The sequence below is a fragment of the Acomys minous genome (assembly GCF_964271855.1).
Source record: "Acomys minous genome assembly, chromosome: 14".
NCBI classification, from domain to species: domain Eukaryota; kingdom Metazoa; phylum Chordata; class Mammalia; order Rodentia; family Muridae; genus Acomys; species Acomys minous.
In genome coordinates this window covers 18,660,458-18,678,683 of record NC_140496.1, presented here as the reverse complement: position 1 = coordinate 18,678,683, position 18,226 = coordinate 18,660,458, and the positions used below count along the sequence as shown (strand labels likewise).

General features: G+C 52.0%; 1 protein-coding gene across 1 annotated transcript; it reads right to left on the bottom strand.

The window, feature by feature from the left end:
- On the bottom strand, window positions 1-18,192 carry DHX38 (DEAH-box helicase 38). Its single transcript, XM_084756950.1, has 27 exons — window positions 17,944-18,192; window positions 14,793-15,132; window positions 14,291-14,478; window positions 13,577-13,681; window positions 12,651-12,798; window positions 12,412-12,530; window positions 12,174-12,250; window positions 11,576-11,731; window positions 10,958-11,119; window positions 10,660-10,767; window positions 10,025-10,137; window positions 8,670-8,807; window positions 8,113-8,299; window positions 7,796-7,981; window positions 7,390-7,530; window positions 6,957-7,067; window positions 6,746-6,862; window positions 6,470-6,577; window positions 5,962-6,074; window positions 5,096-5,304; window positions 4,851-5,005; window positions 4,320-4,475; window positions 4,046-4,180; window positions 3,770-3,895; window positions 3,227-3,322; window positions 1,591-1,712; window positions 1-423 (listed from the first exon to the last, which is right to left on the bottom strand). The coding sequence occupies exons 2-27, from the start codon at window positions 15,113-15,115 to the stop codon at window positions 339-341; spliced, it is 3,684 nt and encodes a 1,227-aa protein (XP_084613076.1). The 5' UTR covers window positions 15,116-15,132; window positions 17,944-18,192; the 3' UTR covers window positions 1-338.
- Between the last annotated feature and the right edge of the window lie 34 nt (window positions 18,193-18,226).

Sequence of the window (18,226 nt, the reverse complement as noted above, 5' to 3'; positions counted from 1 at the left end):
TTGTACAAATAATATATTTATTTCCAAATCCCAAGTGATAACCAAATTACAAGTGTCACTGCCTCTACCTTGCTTCTTTACACAGGATTAAAAAGCATCAGTCACAGCAAGTCGCTCATGTGCTAAGCGTCCTGGGGACAGGTTATGTGGGTGTGATGGTCCAGCCACCCCCTGCTGCCCAGGCAGCTGCTTTTCTTATTCACTCTGCACTCTGTTCCTGCCAGGCCCTACTTCAGGAGTGCAGTTCCTGTGGCCCAGCCTGGATGAACACACAGAGGAAAGCCTTTGTCCAGGGCTTTAGGGCAAGCTGGCTGTGTCCTTTCCTGGGCAGCCTCAGCTCACAGTCCAAAGCGGGCTGGTGTGCGACGAGGTGTCATAGGCTCCCCCTGCTCTTTCCGTCCTGGAGTGTAGATCTTTGTGGACCTGGACACACAGAAAAAGGAGGTAGGAACCAACGCTTCTCCCAGAGCTGGGCCCAACAGGCCCAAAGGCCTCGAGGCTTGCCTCTTTCTGACCCACTGCATAGCAGCCTCCAGGCTCCAGGACCACAGCACACCAGCTCCCCTGTTTCCCCATCTCCACTGAGGAGACCAGGAAAGGCAGTCACTCCACTCTGACATCTATTAAGGAACGTTAGCAATGGATTTTTTAACCAACTCCTTTTGTGGCCCTAGATAAGCAGGTCACACTCCAACTGTGTGACAAAGCACTGCACTAGACTTTGTCCCAATTCGAGTGACTAGGGCCTCTCTGCTACTCCCAATAGTTCATGTTCGTCTTGAGTGAGATGGATCTGGCTGGCCCAGCCAAAACGACCAACCATGTGCTGAGAGCTGGGGCTCTGAGCCATGGGATATCAATAGCTGAACCCGTGAAGGGCAGGGCCGGGGAGAGGACCAGAGGCTGAGCTCAACACCAAGGCAATGATTCAGTCATCCACACCAGTGTCTATGACATTTACCTCAGTTAAAAGCTATGATCATCAAAGCTTACTAAGCGTGTGTGATTGGCAAAACCTACGAGTAACACTGTCACAAGTCAGTGTGCCCAGGGACAAATGAACCTTCACATTTAGGATCTGCTCACCCTCCTACACACCTTTCCCTTTGGCTAATGCCACTTCTTTTTCAGTAATATAAAAACTATTAAGTGAACAGTGTCCTGGGTTCCTGAAACATACCAGAAACCGGAGCAAGTCTGTGGGAATCCCCAAATCTCAAGAATAATCTTGCTATGGTGTGAGACATGATGACAGTCCCACAGAGGACTGGAGGACTGTGCCCTAGTTGTCACATTGGACCTAACTCCGTGCATTACACCAGAACAGGTACAGACGCCCAGGGCACTCTTCTATCTGGTATTTTTTTTCCAACCCCCTTGCCTAACAATGAAGCTGTAAGACCCAGGCCAAGACTCCAGCCCACTTCGGGCCTGAACTGACAGGATGATGACCAAGAACTGCAGTGGACATCTGCGCCTCCAGGTTGTCCAACTACCACCCACGTGGGACCACACCGGGCAAAGCCATCTCCACACCAGTTTCCCCAACCTAGCACCTGCCTGGCCCTGCGTGCGTCCCCACGGCCTCACCTGACACTGCCCAGTGGGCTGCGCTTCTCCTGCTCCTGCCGCCGGGCGCGCAGCTGCTCCTCGGCCAAGGCCATCTCCTCCTCCATGGCAGATGCCTCTTCTTTAGCCCTTCGACGATTCTCCTAGAGAAAGGCAGATGGGCCGCAGAGGCTGCGTCTATGCCTGGGGCCAGCTCTAAGAACCCAGCACCAAGGGCACCTTAGGCACTGGATAATTTAGTCTAAGCCAGTCAGCCCTCCGCACTCTGCATGTCTGCATGTGTGTACACACGTGCACGCGTGTGTGGGTGGCTGGGGGAAGGTGGTAGCAGTTGCTTCTTCTCCACCTTACTACCCTGGACCTGAGCTAGGCTGGCTGTGGGGCTTCCAGGACCCGCCTGTCTTACAGACACACATGGCCACTCCCAGCTGTTCCTATGTGCGTGCTGAGGATCTGAACTTCAGTCATCAGGCTTACACAGCACACATTGTTACCCTCTGAGCCATCTCCCTAACCCCAAGAATTGTCAAGGCAACCCCAAGTCAAGGCTTCCCTTTTCCTCCTGGCCGTGCTGGAGGCTGAGGGCATGCTAGTGGTTTAGAACTGAACCACAACCACAGCCCAGGGCACAGTCTTCTAACCAAGCTAACAACCATGACAGGAGGGACACAGAAATCACGGAGACACTGCCATGTGACTGAAAGGAAGCTGTGTTTGTCCCAGTACGGAGAGAATTATGGGGAAAAATGGGGATATAAAAGCAGAGGCACATTTTGCACCCCTAAATAACAGATTAAAGTAGACGCCAAATCTGTGAGATGGAGTCATGGGTAGAAGAACCGGAAAGAGACAAGCTGACACCACCAGAACCATGAACGCATCTGAGCTTCATCAAAACTGTTGCTGCATATGAACATCCTTGCAGCACAGCTGAACCAGAACCCGGCAGGCCTTTAGTTACTGACATAGCCATGACAGAGAGCAAGTTACCACCACTCAACGAAGTAATCGGCCAAATGCACACTGTGAAACAGTCCATAGGACAGATGACAATTGCTCCAATAAATCAATGTCATAAAGAGAGAAAACAGATCCTGTCCCAGAACAAAGGTATGAACACGCATAACCACCACTGCAACATCCCATCCTGACTCAAGTAAATCAATCGTGAGTCCTTATCTCTGAGATGAGGAAAACTATGGATCAGAACTGGAGACTTAGGTGACACTGGCACAGAAGCCATGTTGCTGAAGTAGGTCCCTGAGGTCGTCAGGTACTTAGGGTAAAATAACCCCCTTGGGAGGCACACTGTTGTGTTCCGAGAGGACAAGGGATGAGTGGGAGTGGGTAAAACAGATAAGCAAAGAGACCGATGTCAACTGTAGAACATGCGAGATTTAGTTAAATGCAGTGGCTTCTTTATAGTACTGTCTAGTCCTACAAATGTTTGAAGTTTCAGTTAAGTTTAAAGGGTGAAGAAGGCCCAGGCGGCCCACCAGCTGGAGGAGTGCAGGCCATCAGGCAGGCAGGCTGGCAGGGCATGGCTGCCACAGATGGGGAGAAGTGAGGAGTCGATGAAGACGAGCTTTCTATGGCAGGCGGAAGTAAATCTTGCCCACAAGCAAGCAGCATCTCCCTAGACAGAAAGGACCCTTACCTGCCGGGATTTGCCTGCCTGCTTCACACTGTAGAACATGGGGCCCAGCTCCGCCAGCCACTCTCCATCCACAGCGGTCACACACTGCATGTACTCCTACGGGCACCAAAGCAACAGATAGAGGTCACTGGGGAGTTATGGCCTCCCAGCATGACCTCACGGTGAGGAGCCACAGGAGAAGGGTCCTACTGCTAGGCCTGTGAGGCTGGAAAACGCAAGGGACACTAGGGTTGCCATCCCTTCTCCATCCACATCCCGCGTCTGAATGCCCTCAGCATTCAACAGGAAAGGCCCACCATGCAAAAAGGCCTCTGATGGCACTAGCAGGGGCTGCTCAGCCAGCAGGCAGCAGGGGCACTCCTCTGGCATGGTGAGGCTAACTTCATAATCTCCCCACCCAAACCCCAAGCTGAAAGCAGCCTCAAAGGCCCAGCGGAAAGAACAGGGGCCTCAAGTCTCCAGAGCTCTATACAAGGCACAGGTGTGCAAAGGCCTGGCTCCAGCCGTGGACCTCAATATGGGAAACTCCTTGCATGGACTCACCTTGGTGGTCATGACCAACTCGTGATACACAATGTAGTCGGGGGTGTAGCCCATTCCAAAGAGGGAGCTGGTGGGGTGTAAGTGGCAGGGCATCCCTGTGCGGATGTTCACATACTCCCCGATCCCCTAGGAAAGAAAATACGTGGCCACATCAACAACACTGTCTTGACACGGTTTAGGGGAAGCCCAAATCTACAAGCCTACATGAAAAAGGATTCTGCCTTCACATAGGTGTCAAGAAGAAAGGAGCCAGAGCTCTGTGGCTCCTGGACTCACCTTGAGCTTGGCTGCCTGGTGGAAATAGGCAGCACAGATACACTTTCTAACAATGTCCCAGTCAGTGCCACATGAGGCCAGGCTCATCCGCTGTTGCACCATGATATCCTTGAGCTGAGCCCGTACCTCCCGAACCTAAAGCAGGATACAGGCAAGACAGGATGGAGCCCTCCCCGCCCCCACACCACGCCTCCTCCAGACTATGCCCTCTGGAGCCCTCCCCACTCACACACCACGCATCCTCCAGACTGTGCCCTCTGGGCTGCCACCCCACCTTCCGCATGGCCTTGGCATGGATGAAATGGTCATTGCACCAGATGGTGGAGTAATTATTGTTCTTCCACTGCAGGTAGACATTCAGGTAGGTCAGATGATCACTTTCTGGAACAGCAAACTTCTCCCGGATTTGATCACTCTCCTCCTCTCTGCCCTAGGAAAAGAAACAGGGACCTTTAAATACAGGCATGGAGAGACCAGATCCACAGGGCATATCCCAGGGACCCTCACACTACACCTGCCCACATGTCAACATGTGCCTAACAATACAGAATAAAAATAATTTTAATAAGCTAAAACGTTAGGTCACAGGCAGATCCATACTACGAGATCAAAGATGGTCTTGCAAATTTCCAAAACACTAATAAGAGGCCCACTGACCTAAACCTCCCACCTCCCACAACCAGCCTATGAGAAGACAGCAAAGACAGAATCTCCATCGCACGCCCCTAACACACAGGACAGACCCACTCCCCTGCCAATGAGCCCAAAGCCCTCTGGGAAGAGTGAAGCTGGCACTGCCTCCCACCTTGGGCCTGTAGAAGATGGCAGGCACCGAGAGCATGGACACGATGAGCAGGATCTCGGAGCTGCAGCCCATGTCACAGGACACGATGAGCATCTTGGAGAGAGCTGGGTCCAGTGGGAACTCCACCATCAGCCGCCCCGTGGAAGTGAGGCCACCTAGGAGGGGAGGAAAAGGCCAGAAATGCGGTGAACAGTGCAGCGAGAAGGAAGGTGCCAGTCACTCGAGGCCCCCGCAGCTCCTGGCACCTGTGTTATCCAGGGCTCCCAGGATCCAGAGCTGGTACATGGAGTTGAGCATGTTGTCCTCCGGGGGCGGGTCCATGAAGTGGAACTGCAGCAGGTCCTGCACCCCCAGGGACTTGAGCAGCAGCACCACGTTGGCAAGGTTGGTCCTCTGGATCTCGGGCACGGTGGTGGTCAGGAGCTCGTTCTTGTAAGCACTCTGTGTGTAGAGTCTGCCAGGGAGAAGCCAATGACTGGGCTGCACGTGCCCTGTGCTGGCTGGCCAGCCTCTCTCAGGGCCCACGCAACAGAATGTCAGCAGAAACCACTCAAGGGTCGCACGGTATGAGCCTCAACAGCCAACACAGCCTAGCAGCAGGGGCCGCCCCGCAGACTTCTTTCCTCAGTCCCCCACTTCTGTCTGTTCAACCCTTTTCTTCTAACCCTGGCTCTTCTGCTGGAGCCTCCAATATGCCTGTGGACGCAGCTGGGTGCCTGCGACTAAAATTACAGCAAGGTTTAACTGTCTTAACATCTGTATGTACGTGCTGAACTTCTAATGAATGCATTCTTTTTTAATTATAAGAACAGGAAGAAGAATAATTGGGCAAGTAAAAGAGCATCACCATTTTACTCAGCCCCACCGTGTGGAGGGCAGCCTGATGTCCCTGCTGCTGTCTACTGAAGGTTCCTCTCTACAGAACTGCCTCAGAGCTCAGCACTCCCTGGATAGACTACTGCTTCCACTCAGCAGCCCCACCGAGAGGCAGCGAGGCAGCTGTCAGCAGCACCCAGCCTTGGCTCTGAGGACGGCACCAGACAAGCCCCACCTTGCTGTGGTGGGCAGTCCTAGCACTGCCCTAAGCAGCAGGCTAGTGCGGGGCTCCTACCTGAAACACTGACCTGGGCCCGTCCTGCCAGCTCTCCCTGACCTCTGGTTGGCATTGGCCTGGCTAATGGGGTAAATCTGCAGAGCATCCATGCCAATCCTGGGGTTGAAGACCTAGTAGGGGACACAAAAGAGCTGATTAAGGACGGAGCAGGGGAAAGGAAAGGAGCCCTGAGACAAAGCAAACTCAGTCACCACAGAGGAAAGAACTCAGCAATGCAGGTGCCCATCGATTTGGAGCTAGGAGACTCAAGGAAGTCTCCGAGGTTTCTACATCAGTCCAGCTCTGGGGGTACCACGGAGTTACTGGAATCATCTATACCACCAAGTACCACAAGGATTTGGTTGGCTGAATCAAACACATGACAAAGTCAGTGCTCACTAAATGTCAGCATACCTCTGCCACTCTCATGCAATGAACAGAGGGGACCAGGGCCTGACTTAGAGGCTCTGTGCTAAATTTACTTTGGGTGAAGACCCAGAATCCTGCCTCCTGTACCATCCCTTACCTTTAACTTGCAATAGCCAGAATCGATAACAAACATGATGCCGTCAACGGTCAGAGATGTCTCAGCAATGTTGGTAGCAACGATACACTTCCGGACGCCATCTGGAGCCTGGAGCCAATCAGGACACGCAGAGGAAAGGTCAGTTTTGGGGAGGGAAAGACTGAGCAGGCAAGAAGACTCCACTTCCCACCTGCTCTTCCAGGAAAGAAACATCCCTCCTCTTGCCCCCTTTGTGGGACACCAGGAGACACCCAAATTGAAGTTCCCCCATCGTACCTTCTGGAAGATTTTGGCCTGGAGGTCAGAAGGCAACTGGGAGTAGATGGGCAGCACAGCCAAGGCAGGCGCATTCTCTAGCTCCTCCAGGTGTTCCACAATCTGGTCAGAGGTCACCTAAGGCACAGGGAGGAGTTATGAGACCCTGGAGCCCTGAACTCTCATGCATAGGGTTCACCCATCCACCCCAGTGTGCGACCATAGCACGCACCTCAATGTCCTCTTGGCCAGGCATGAAGATAAGGATGTCCCCAGGCGCCCCAGACAGGTGCACCTGCAACGACTGCTTCACCGCGGCCTCCACGTAATCCTCCTGCGGGGTCTGCAGCCCCAGGAGAGGGCAGCAAGAGGGGTACAACAGCAGCATAGTCAGCATCCCCCAGAGGACACAGCTTTGTCACCTGGCTGAGCTGCAGCACTGGACCCAGGAATGCCAGCCTCAGGCTGAACCTGATGGCTAAGGCCCTCACAAGTAGAGTGGTGTCTCCCAGGCTCCTTACTTTAGAAACAGGGCTACAAATCTTCCTGAGAGCACAGTTCTGTGTCCACCTGAGCTGTAGGCTGCCTATCTGCCTCACGGCACTGACTAAATCCTCCCCAGCTGACTTTTAATCAGAGGATGTCAAGGACACAGGCCTCTGTACCTTGCTGAAGAGGATGTCAACAGGAAAAGTTCGCCCAGGGATGTGGAAGATGGGTACATTGCCAAAAAAGGCAGCAAATTTTTCTGCATCCATAGTAGCTGATGTGACAATGAGTTTCAGGTCTGAGCGGCGAGCCACAACCTAAGAGAAGGCGTCAAGAGGGGCTCCTGTGGGCTTGGGGCCTCCGGTCTCAGCTCACGCCCACAGGTAAAGCAGAAGGCGAAGCTGGCAAACAGTGTGCTAGGTTTATAACCCGAAAGACGAGTCATGGAGCTACAGCAGGAACCACAAGTCGCTCAGCTGAGTGTGAAGACCGCAGCAGGGCTGACCAGGCGACCTGGGAGTTCAGAGGAACACTCCCCCAGAGCCCCTCAACCACAGAAGGAATAGACCCCACAGCCCTTACCTCCCGGAGCAGCCCAAAGAGCACGTCAGTGTTGAGGGACCGCTCGTGGGCCTCGTCCATGATGATGGCACTGTAGTGATCCAGATCAGCCTCCCGCAGGGACTCGCGGAGCAGGATCCCGTCAGTCATGTATTTGATCAAGGTGTTTTCAGAAGTGCAGTCTTCAAAGCGAATGGCATAACCCACCTGGGGGCCAGAGACACGGCTCAGAAAGTGGCCACTACTCACTTAGTAGCCAATACAGACCACAGCCTCCAGCACAAGTGGCAGAAGTGATCAAGGCAAGGCTACGTGGCTCAGGCCTCATGGCCACTCACCTCTTCACCAAGGTTTCCCCCCATCTCTTCGCTGACTCTCTTGGCCACTGACATGGCGGCCACACGGCGGGGCTGGGTACACCCAATCATCCCGTAGTCTGTGTAGCCATCTTCATGCAGGTACTGGGTCAGCTGAGTGGTCTTGCCGCTCCCTGTCTCCCCAACCACGATCACAATGCTGTTATCCCTACAAGGAAGAGCACGCAGAGCACTCAGCGGCCTGGGTGGAAAGCCGGTCTTGACAAAACTCCCCAAGAAGCCCAAAGAAGCCTTGGTGCCTCTAGTGAAGTCTAGCTCTCCAAGAAGCAAGCTTGACCAGAGAGCATTTCACCAGAAACCAGCCTTTTACGGGGCCACCGCATGAAACGTCAGGAGCTGAGTCAAGCTGAAGCGGACGCACTAAAGGAATTAACGTCATCTTACTTCATGCAGCATACTCTAAGCCAATCCACTAGGGGAAAAAAGTATCTCCGTTCCCCATTAGATGTGATGGCCAGCGGGGACACAGAAGAGGGGACAGCGGGGTCTGCGCTGGGCGCGGAGCCTGGGGACATTACCTGATGATGGTGAGAAGCTCCTGCTGCACAGCAAAGATGGGCAGGTATTGTCTCTGCTCCAGGATTGACTTCTTCTTTGCAAACTCACTGCTGGCCTCACTCTTCTCCTTCATGTGATCTGCAAACTTCTGCTCAGTCCTGGGAAACACCACAGCAAGTGTGACCTCCCACACTGTCCCTCAGGTGCCGAAGAATGTGAACAACTGCAAGAAGAAGCACTCAACCTCCTAGACACAAAGCAGCCTGGGCGGCCATGACTGTGTCTCGATGGCCTAAGGACCAGGACTACGGCACAAGGCTCCATTGTCCTAACAGACAGTCCAGAGCCCTGATCAAAGCGCTGCACAGGGATCAGACTCTCAAGGGGGCAGACCGCCTGTCCTAAACAAAGCGTGCCCAGAAGAGGAGCTGAAATTAGCTAGCAGGTCACTAGTTTGGAGAGAAGATACAGGGCACTTTCAGTACCAGACTTAAAGGGCTCCAAAGTCACAGGGTCTCCCAAGTTCTGGCTACACAGCAAGGGCAGGTCAGAACTCCTCCTCACCTTGAGGGGGCAGCACAGCACAAAGGCCTCATTTTCAAGTAACTATGACAACAGCTCACTTATACTTGCCTTGTCTAAGACGTGGACAAAGCCCAAGACCCTTCCCCCACCTTCCCAAGAGCCCTTTCCTCCCTCACATCTGCCCCCAACCTACTTCAAGTTTCTACTTCTAATTTCACTTAGTCCCCCTGGTCATCTGACAACTGAAACCTAAGGGACTAAATTAAATTACCCAGAGACCAGCAAGAGCTGACCAATAATACCAACCTCTTATTTGGGGCACTTCACACAGAGTTCAAAGAGTACTAGCCAAAGACACTGGTTGCATGGAACATGGCAAAGCATGAGAAATGGGAGGGACATCTGAACCTAGCGCCTGCCAAGCGCAGGGACTGCTATAAGCAGTCACTCAACAACTGCACAAAACCTCTAAGAGAGAAGGTACTACCAAAACAGGTGTATTTTAAAAGTCCAGTGAAAGCCAGTCTCTCCTTACCATAACATACTGAAATCTGAGCAAGAAAGAAACCCTGCCTTCCCACGTGGGCACCTCAAAGAGCAGGGGTTCCCTAACAAGACTGTCTGGGGCTAAACTAGATCACCATTCCTAACCGGGTGCCCTCAAGCAAATTCCGTAACCTCCCTGAGCCTCAGTCTATACAGCCATCACTGTAGCAGCAATGGTGACAATCCCCAGAGAAACCTAAAGTCAATATACAGTAGACTCAGAGGAAGAGATCAGAAACAGCAGAGAGTCAGAGTCACAAGCCACAGCCGCGGGAGCAAACTTGCCACTGCCGAGACTACGCACCTGTAGTCCACTTTCCCATCCTCTGTCACAGCTTTATCCGGCTCTTCCTCTTTCTTGACACCCATTATATCTCCCAGTTTGGTCCCTGCCAGTTCCCAGTGTTTGTGCTGAGCCTGAAGGAGACAACAAGACCTAAGTTGCAGGCGGGCAGTGGTGGCGCATGGCTTTACTCCCAGCCCTCAGGAGGCAGAGGCAGGTGGATCTGATGTCAAGGCCAGCCTGGTCTACAGTGAGTTCCAGGACAGTCAGAACTCAGAGAAACCCTGTCCCAAAAAACAAAAACAAACAAAAAGGTTAAGTACTACATCCTCTGGCAAGACCATAGGCCATGGAGGACATTCTCGAGAACAGCAGGCTTCAGCCGACAGACAGCAAATTCCCACAGGGCCCTGGCTGTACCAAGCCACACATCACAAGCCTCATGCCCCCAGAGCCCAACACCAGCCCCCATGCTGCCTTAACTGAGGACTGAGTTCCTAGTACTCAGGAAAGAGTACAGAGAGAGTAAAGTACTGCCTTGGACTGTGTGATCTGTGCAAGTATGCCCCCTGACTGCAAGTGGGCGTCTCCGTGTGCAGGCTTGCCATCTTTAACAGGAGTAAGAAGAGCCCTCAGCCCGAGTGGCAGATACCAACCTTTCTGCGCTCCTTCTGTTCCCTGTGCTTGCGGACTGTCTGGCTGCCCTTCCGAGCAATGATGGCCAGGTCTGAGGTGGCATCCTTCACTGGGATCACAGGCTCCGGCTGCAGCAAGCAGGGGAGGAGAGAAATTCCCCACTGGTCACTAAAGCCAACCAGAGGGCCTGTTGTGCATGGGCCCTAGCGACAGAGGGTCACTACCCTCTAGCGTCTCCCTATGGCGGTCCCCAACCCGTTCTTCCTCCCTCCTCTTCGGTACGTCCTAACATCCACGCTCTGGCCACAGAAGCCTTGCCTGCTTGGTGAAGACAATGCGTCCATCCAGAAAGGGAGGCACCAGGTTGTGCACCATCAGATGCACCTTGGCTGCGTTGTCCTCTTCAAAGTCCTCATCCACCTCCAGCCGATGGACCACCCCACTGGTGAGCATGCGGTTAGTCTCCCAGCGCTCATTATCCTGTGGGGACACAAGGACAGCCCATTCAGCCTGCAACTAGGAAGTCATCCTGAAAGATCAACAGACAAGTCCATATCTAACAGAATCACAATCGTGCTCTCCGGCCCACGGCTCCTTAGACAAGAGTCACAGAAACTGAGGTGCTGAGGTGCTTGCAGTACTTTGTCACAAGAATCATCTGGGCACAAGCCCTACCCACTCCCAGACACAAAACACACACCCAGGGGCAGCATCACCGTACCATCCTCCCCGGGTACTGCAGAAGAGAGAAGCAGGAGCCAGGGTTCCTAAGCTACCCAAAGCTTCCCACTGACGCCGCCCCTGACCTGCAGAGGCACATGTGGCCTGGTCCTGTCCATAAACAGGCAGCTGTGCTGTGTGATCACTTGACAAACCGAGACTCCTCGGGCACGCCCACCTCTGCTCTCAGCCTGTGCCAGCACTGCCAAGCCTCACCTCATTGATCTGCCTGCGCTGCGCTGAAATGCGCTTCTGCTTCTGTTTGTGCAGGTGCTGCTCCCGCCGCCTCACATAGTCCTCAGAGGAGTAGGCCAGGGGGTTGTGGAACTCATCGTAGCCCTCATCCATCATGTACCAGTCCCGGTCTGCTTGCTGCAGAGCATGACAGAGCATGAGAACAAGGGACAGGTGACACGCAGCCACCAAGGAGCAGAGGAACGATCTGGTAAGAGCCCAGAAATACCAGATGCACCCCCATGATAAGCACAAGACACCTGGAGCAGGTTAGGAGGAGACTGTACACAGCTGACTTCGCACAGCAGGCTGCCGAGCCACACTTCTTACATTTCCCGCACACAGGCACACCCAGTGGGAGTCAAGACTGACCAGCTACATTAGTACAAAAGCCTCACTGTGCAGCCTGTATCGCTCAAAAGCTCCCCAGGGCTCTGGACAGAACAGCAGTAAGCACCTTCCTCAAAGCCCAGGCCTACTAGAGGGCTCCTCAGAGCCGTGGCTCTACCACCTCCTCTCACCCACATCTATAGGAACAGCCACCATCTCCTGCCCAGTCTCTCAAAGATGTCGCCTTTACCCGCTGGTCATCCTCCCACTGCTGGCGCTCCTCTTCCGTGTCAAATGAAATCCCTTCTTCACCATCCTCGCGTCTTCCTGAAGGAAAGCAGGTGGCAGAGGTCAGTCCACGCAACTCCAGCTAACCCCAGGGGACAAGAAGAGCTGCAAGGCTACACCACTCACTTCTTTAGTATGGCCTCCACTGGACCCCACCTGGACCAGCCAAACCATCTTCTGCACTCTGCCCTCAGGCTTACCTCGGCCCCTGGACAGACGTGGGGTGGACCCCAAGTGTCTTCTGTCATCAGCCCACTCGTTGTACTTGTAGGAAGGGGTTGGCAGAGGTGTGTCATCGGAGTACTTGCTCCTCACAGACCTGGGACACATCAAGATCAGCTGTCACTGAGTTGAACTGTGTCCCCAGCTGCCAGCAACTCTCCTGCCCACATCCCTGTACCACCTGCCCAAGACCCTGGCTGCCCCACCCATCCATCACCTGTCTCGATCTCGAGTGGACAGCCGATGGCTCCGCTCAGAGTCCCGAGAAGATGGTGTTGGGGAAGGTGACTCCCACTGAGAGCGCCTTGAAGAGCCATAGCCACTGTCCTCCTCCTCCCAGGTGGACCTTGAAGGAGTAGCTGCATCTGGGGCCACACAGACATCCACAGTAAACACCCCATGTCAGTGAGCCATGACTTCAGACAGCATATCTCTGTGTAGCTAACCTTGACCTCAAACATACAATCCTCCTGCCTCAGCTTCCAAAGTGCTGGGATTACAGACATGCACCACCACACCTAGTGTCTCAACTTATTATCAGTTACATTTGCTTATTTAACCGTGTGTGTCGCACGCATGTGCCACAGCACAAACGCAGAGGTCAGATGACGAGTCTCAGAGCTGGCTCTCCTACTGTTGGATCCTAGTTAATAGACTCAGATCATGAGGTCAGGCAGCAAGTGAGCCATCCTGGCAGCCCCAGCTTCTCCCCTATTTATAACCTTAGACTTGTTACAGACAAGACAGTGCTGAGTGCTGAGGATCCCCAGAGAATGAACTGTACAGTCCAGCTTTCACTGCCTAAAACTACACTGACGGAATCCACTTCTCTCTGCAAATCTTCTCATCTTAAAACAGCTCTTTTTTAGTAAATCTTTCTTGATCCACCACACCTCTAGTTTTCTGCCTTGCACCGAACTGCCTACATCCTAAGGAAGCAGCAAACTGTCTGCGCCCTCAGGAAGTACATCTGCCTCCAAAGATGGGCCGGGCCACACCCACCTGGCTCAGGCCCAGACCTCCAGAGGGTTGTACTGGAGTTAGGACCTCCCTCCCACTGCCTCGTGGAACAGCTAATACTGTCCTCTCTGCCTTTCGGGCACCCGGGCCCTCACCAGCACCACAGAGGACAGCTGAGAATACCTTTAGGCCGATGCCGAGGACTCTCTGGCTCGTTTCTTCTGCTGCTGCGCTCTGAGCCTCCGTCTCGCTCTGATCTGCTGCTGTGCCTACTTCTGTCCCGCTCATCTGTGAGAGACACACACCGCCTTAAAAATGTGTACCTCAGGCTACCACACACCCACGTGCACTGGGCAGAAAGCACAGCCTCCTGGCTCTCACTCTCCCATGGTCCATGGGCTTAAACTCGCATTCTCTCAGTGGCTAGAAAGGGTCAAACTCACACAATAGCTACTTTCCAATATCAATCAAAAGTGAACAGCTACCTGTCTACTATGAAGAGTTTTGTGTTAGCAAACCTCTAAGCTATAGATGCTACTGAGCGAGGCCTGTGTGGGACTCTCTCACTTTGCTCTACAACACTGTCCTTTATTTTTCCGTCATCAATGATACTGTCAACTCTGCTTTCTTAAATAGATTACCCATCATTTCCTTTATCACCAGTTCTCACAATAAAGTAAGAGCCTCACACTCAAGCAAAGCAGATGTACTATAAGCAAGATATCTTTCCTTAAACTTCTTCCTAATCCTAGTCTCAAAGCGTCAAACTCACAGGTCAGATAGTAAGCAAAGTTGTCCAATTAATCAATATTACTATAAAAGTTCTTGCAAAGGGAAAAGAATGGCTTGCTGGTTCAAACGCTAAGGGACAGCGGGCCGGGCCGGGCGGGCAGTTACCTCTGTCCCGCTTGCGGTCATAGTCTCGATCCCGGGACTTCTCCTTCTTCCGCTCCTTCTCTTCTTTGGAAGAGGCATAGACGCCATGCTCCCTCCGATCCCGTTCTCTCTGCCGACTGCGTTCCCAGAACTCTTCACTCACACCCCCAGGGTGGGACGGAGTCTCTACCCGAGCAGGCCGGTAATGCCTAAAGCAGGGACATCAGCTGGGAGAGGGCTCTCCGAGGGAGAGAACACGTCACTCTGCCTCTGGCTAGGCCAAAAAGCAATGTGTCCTCTCCAGGTGCTCAAGGCCTGAACATGGCAAGAACCAGGCACTTAAACTCCATCATCCACTTCTTAGCTGCCTTAAAATTTTCCTCACAAATATTTATCAACTCCTACCTGCCACCAGTATTATGAAATCACAATAAAATCATAAAGCTCTTAGGGGTCCAACAGGAGCTGAGATAAGCCTGGGCTAGTATTTTTCTGGCCACCAATGTTTACTTCCCTTCCTTACCTGTCTTTGCGGCTACTTCGGCCAGCCTGCTCCTCTCCGTCCTCCTCAGCATCCTTCTGCTCATCCTTACTCTCTTCCCAGTCTTTGTAAGAAGTGATTCTGGACTTCTTCTTGTCCTCCCCATCATCCTTCTCCTCTCGCTCCTTCCGCTTCAGGGAAGCCAGTAAGTCCAGTCCCAGCAATGAAGGGCGGGGAGCAGGGGCTTTGAAGACATGCTGCTCGCTGGCTGCACTTTTGGTCTTGCAAATAAGACCACCAACCTGAGAGCTCAGATTGATGCCTTCCAACCGATGGATGGAAGCATCCTCGCCAGCATCCTCCATCACAGGCTCTTATTTCTCTGGAAGGAAGGTAACTATTATTATTAGACATAGAAAACCTAGTTTTACTGTATCCCAGGATAACTAGTACATTTAAGTGGCTACCCCTACACTGAGGCCAGGACATCTGCTAGCTAGCTGATGCATGTGTGCATGGGTAGGTGAGTGCATGGATACATGCATGCATGCATGTGTATGTACATATGTAGGTTCATGCAAGTGCACATGCACTGTGTGCACATTAGGCCACAGGTCAACGCCAGGTGTTTTTCTCAGTTGCTTGCTTGCTTAGTTTTTGAGACAGGCTCTCTCAGTTGAGTGGGAACTAATTCAGCCAAGCTGGCTGGCCTGCCTGTCTCCCCCTCTTCAGTACCCATGTGCCTCTGCTCGTGGCTTTTCCGTGGGATCTGGGATCTAAACGCAGGTCCTCATGCTTATAAGAAAGCGCTTCACCAACTAAGCCATCTCTCCAGCCCCTTCTGGTACTTGTCAAGACTTTCCTATCAAATCGCTGACAATCTGAAAAGGCTGGTTCCCACCCCAACATATACAAGACAGAGACATATACTCATAGACCAAACACTAGGACCAACAGGGTATCATCCAGACCAGAAACCTCATTAAGGGCTTCTTACTGGCATAACAGTGTTTATAAAGGGAGTCTAGGGGGAACTAGACGTAAGTCAGAAATCTTAACTAAAATGTAGGTCCTCGAGCTGGGTGGGATGGTAAGACACACTGTAATCTTAGCATATGGGAGGCGGAGGCGTCAGAGGATGGCAAGCTGGAAGCTAGCCTGGGCTACATAGTGAGCTTCATACCAGGTGAGCTATTTAGTGAGCTATTCATTCACTCATTCATTCTCTTCCCCACCTCGCTCTCTCAGGCATGCGCTCGCTCACAACTTTGTTCCTCCACCCATCAGCTAATTTATTCTCCTGTAATTTCACCCTTCTAAATAATACAGTTTCTCCCACGTCAGAGCCAGAATACTCACCTCCACAAGCTAGCCCCCTGCCTCCAAACACCAGCCAAGCATGCTTGCCTTTTTCAGGTAAACTGCAGCAGGACACATCCCCTTCTCTAGTGACTCACACACAGACATACCCAAAAAAGGGAAGAAAGAAGGAAAAAAAAAAAACAGGCTCTTGGCATTGTCTGCTTCTGTGAGTACGCAGCTGCTTGGTTAACCGTCACTGCTCTATCTGTGAAACAGAAGTCACTTTTGCTTTACACCATCCACAGGAGCACTCTGAGAATCACACAGTTGTATGTGAACCATAGTTGGTACACCGACGCAACTGTTACGTATTTGGTATTATGCACTGACTAGTTTCCTTTATACACACACACACACATACACACACACACACACACACACACACACACACACACATCCCATCCCCTTTAAACCACAAGGTCCATACAGCAGAGATGTTAGCACATAATTTTGCCATCTACACACTGGGTGGGTTTTGTTGTGAATCAGTACTGCTTTGTCAGGAAGGGAAAAAAAAATGCACCCATAGCAGGTAAAAATCTCTTGAATAAACAATCTGTGTTCACCAAAATTACTTATGAGAAATACTAAATTAGGAAATGGTATTTCAGGAAAGTGTTTAAGAGACTGTAAGAGCTCCCTGGTGCTCAGCTGATAACAAATTCATATTTATCTAACGCTGACCTATGCTGGACACATAGTTGAGTCTTCTTGTTCCAATGTGTGGCCAAAGCTTAAGAGCTGTACCCTGGGATCTACCAAGGGATGCTGCAAGCATGATGTGGATAAAGAAACCAGAGTATCATTTGGAAATGTCATCAGGTGGAACAGAAAAAGAAAGTTGCAGCGGTACACATATGAGGAAATAGAGACAGTAAGGCTGAAATACACAGGTTCTCGGCAGCTATCTGAAGGATGACTTATGGCTTAAAATGTCATTTGTATACAAGCAATCTTGTTGATTCCTATAGCCCAATAAATGACAAAAATAAAAGTCTGATTAAATATAACTGATTAAAAGGGAATAAATCAAACCAGGCACGGTGGCCCACGCCTGTAATCCCAGCAGGTGGGTAGAGGCAGGTGGATCTGTTGTTTAGAAGCCAGCCTGGTCTACAAAGTCCAAGACAGCCAAGTTTACACAGAGAAACTCTGTCTGGGGAAAAAACCCAAAAACAAAACAAAAGGGCGGCGGGGGTGGGTGGGTGTGAGAGGAATAATCAAACATTTCTCTTAACATCAATAAGTTATCCAGAACACAGAACAAGGAAGGACTTAACTAGCTGCTCAAAATAGCAAATAAGGAGTTCCAGGGCCAGATTATAGAGAACAGTGGCAAATAAACCACAATGGATTTCTTGGGTCAGCAATTGCTTAATGCATGTGTCCCTGATCCAACTGCTATTCTCAATACCGATAAAGGAAAAATAAACTCCCTGAGCTCTTGGGGGTTAACATTCTACTTATAGATTACCCTCCAGATCTAGTAGAGACACTTCGGTGAGAAAGGAGGAAGGCCCACGGAGCGCTACCCAGGCTCCCCGAGTCGCCAGTAACAGGTTGGGGGACCGTCCTAAACAAGGGCACAGGGAATGATCCCTGGATCTCCGTGGGGTCGTCCCCAAACACCGGGATGTGATCAGAAAAAAGACGAAATCCTGAGTAAACTGAGTGGACACAAGACCGCTCAAGAGAATAGAGAAAGTTGAGAAACAAGGACTAGAAAAACTCTCAACCCAGGGCCCAAGCCTAAGCCGCGAACGGACCCAGGCCGCCTGGAGCCGCCATGGGCTGCCGAAGGACGGATCTGAAAAGAGGATGAGACACTCACCTCACTACGCAGGACTCTCGGGACCTTCAGTCTCTGATTTGGGGACTCCAGTGCAGCCAACGCTCGATCAGAGAGTCTCAAATTGGCAAATTCCGCTGTTTCAAAGCGGCCATCATTGTCCCATAATGCCCTGCGCAGGGCCCTCTATCCGTCCAAATATACCATCGATGGCAGCCCAGAAATCCAGGCACACCAGAGCGAAACAAGGTGAACGGGCCTTCCGAGCCTCGGCGTCTCTTCCTCTGGGCTCCGAGTCTCCTTGCGACCAATCGCGCTTGGCGTA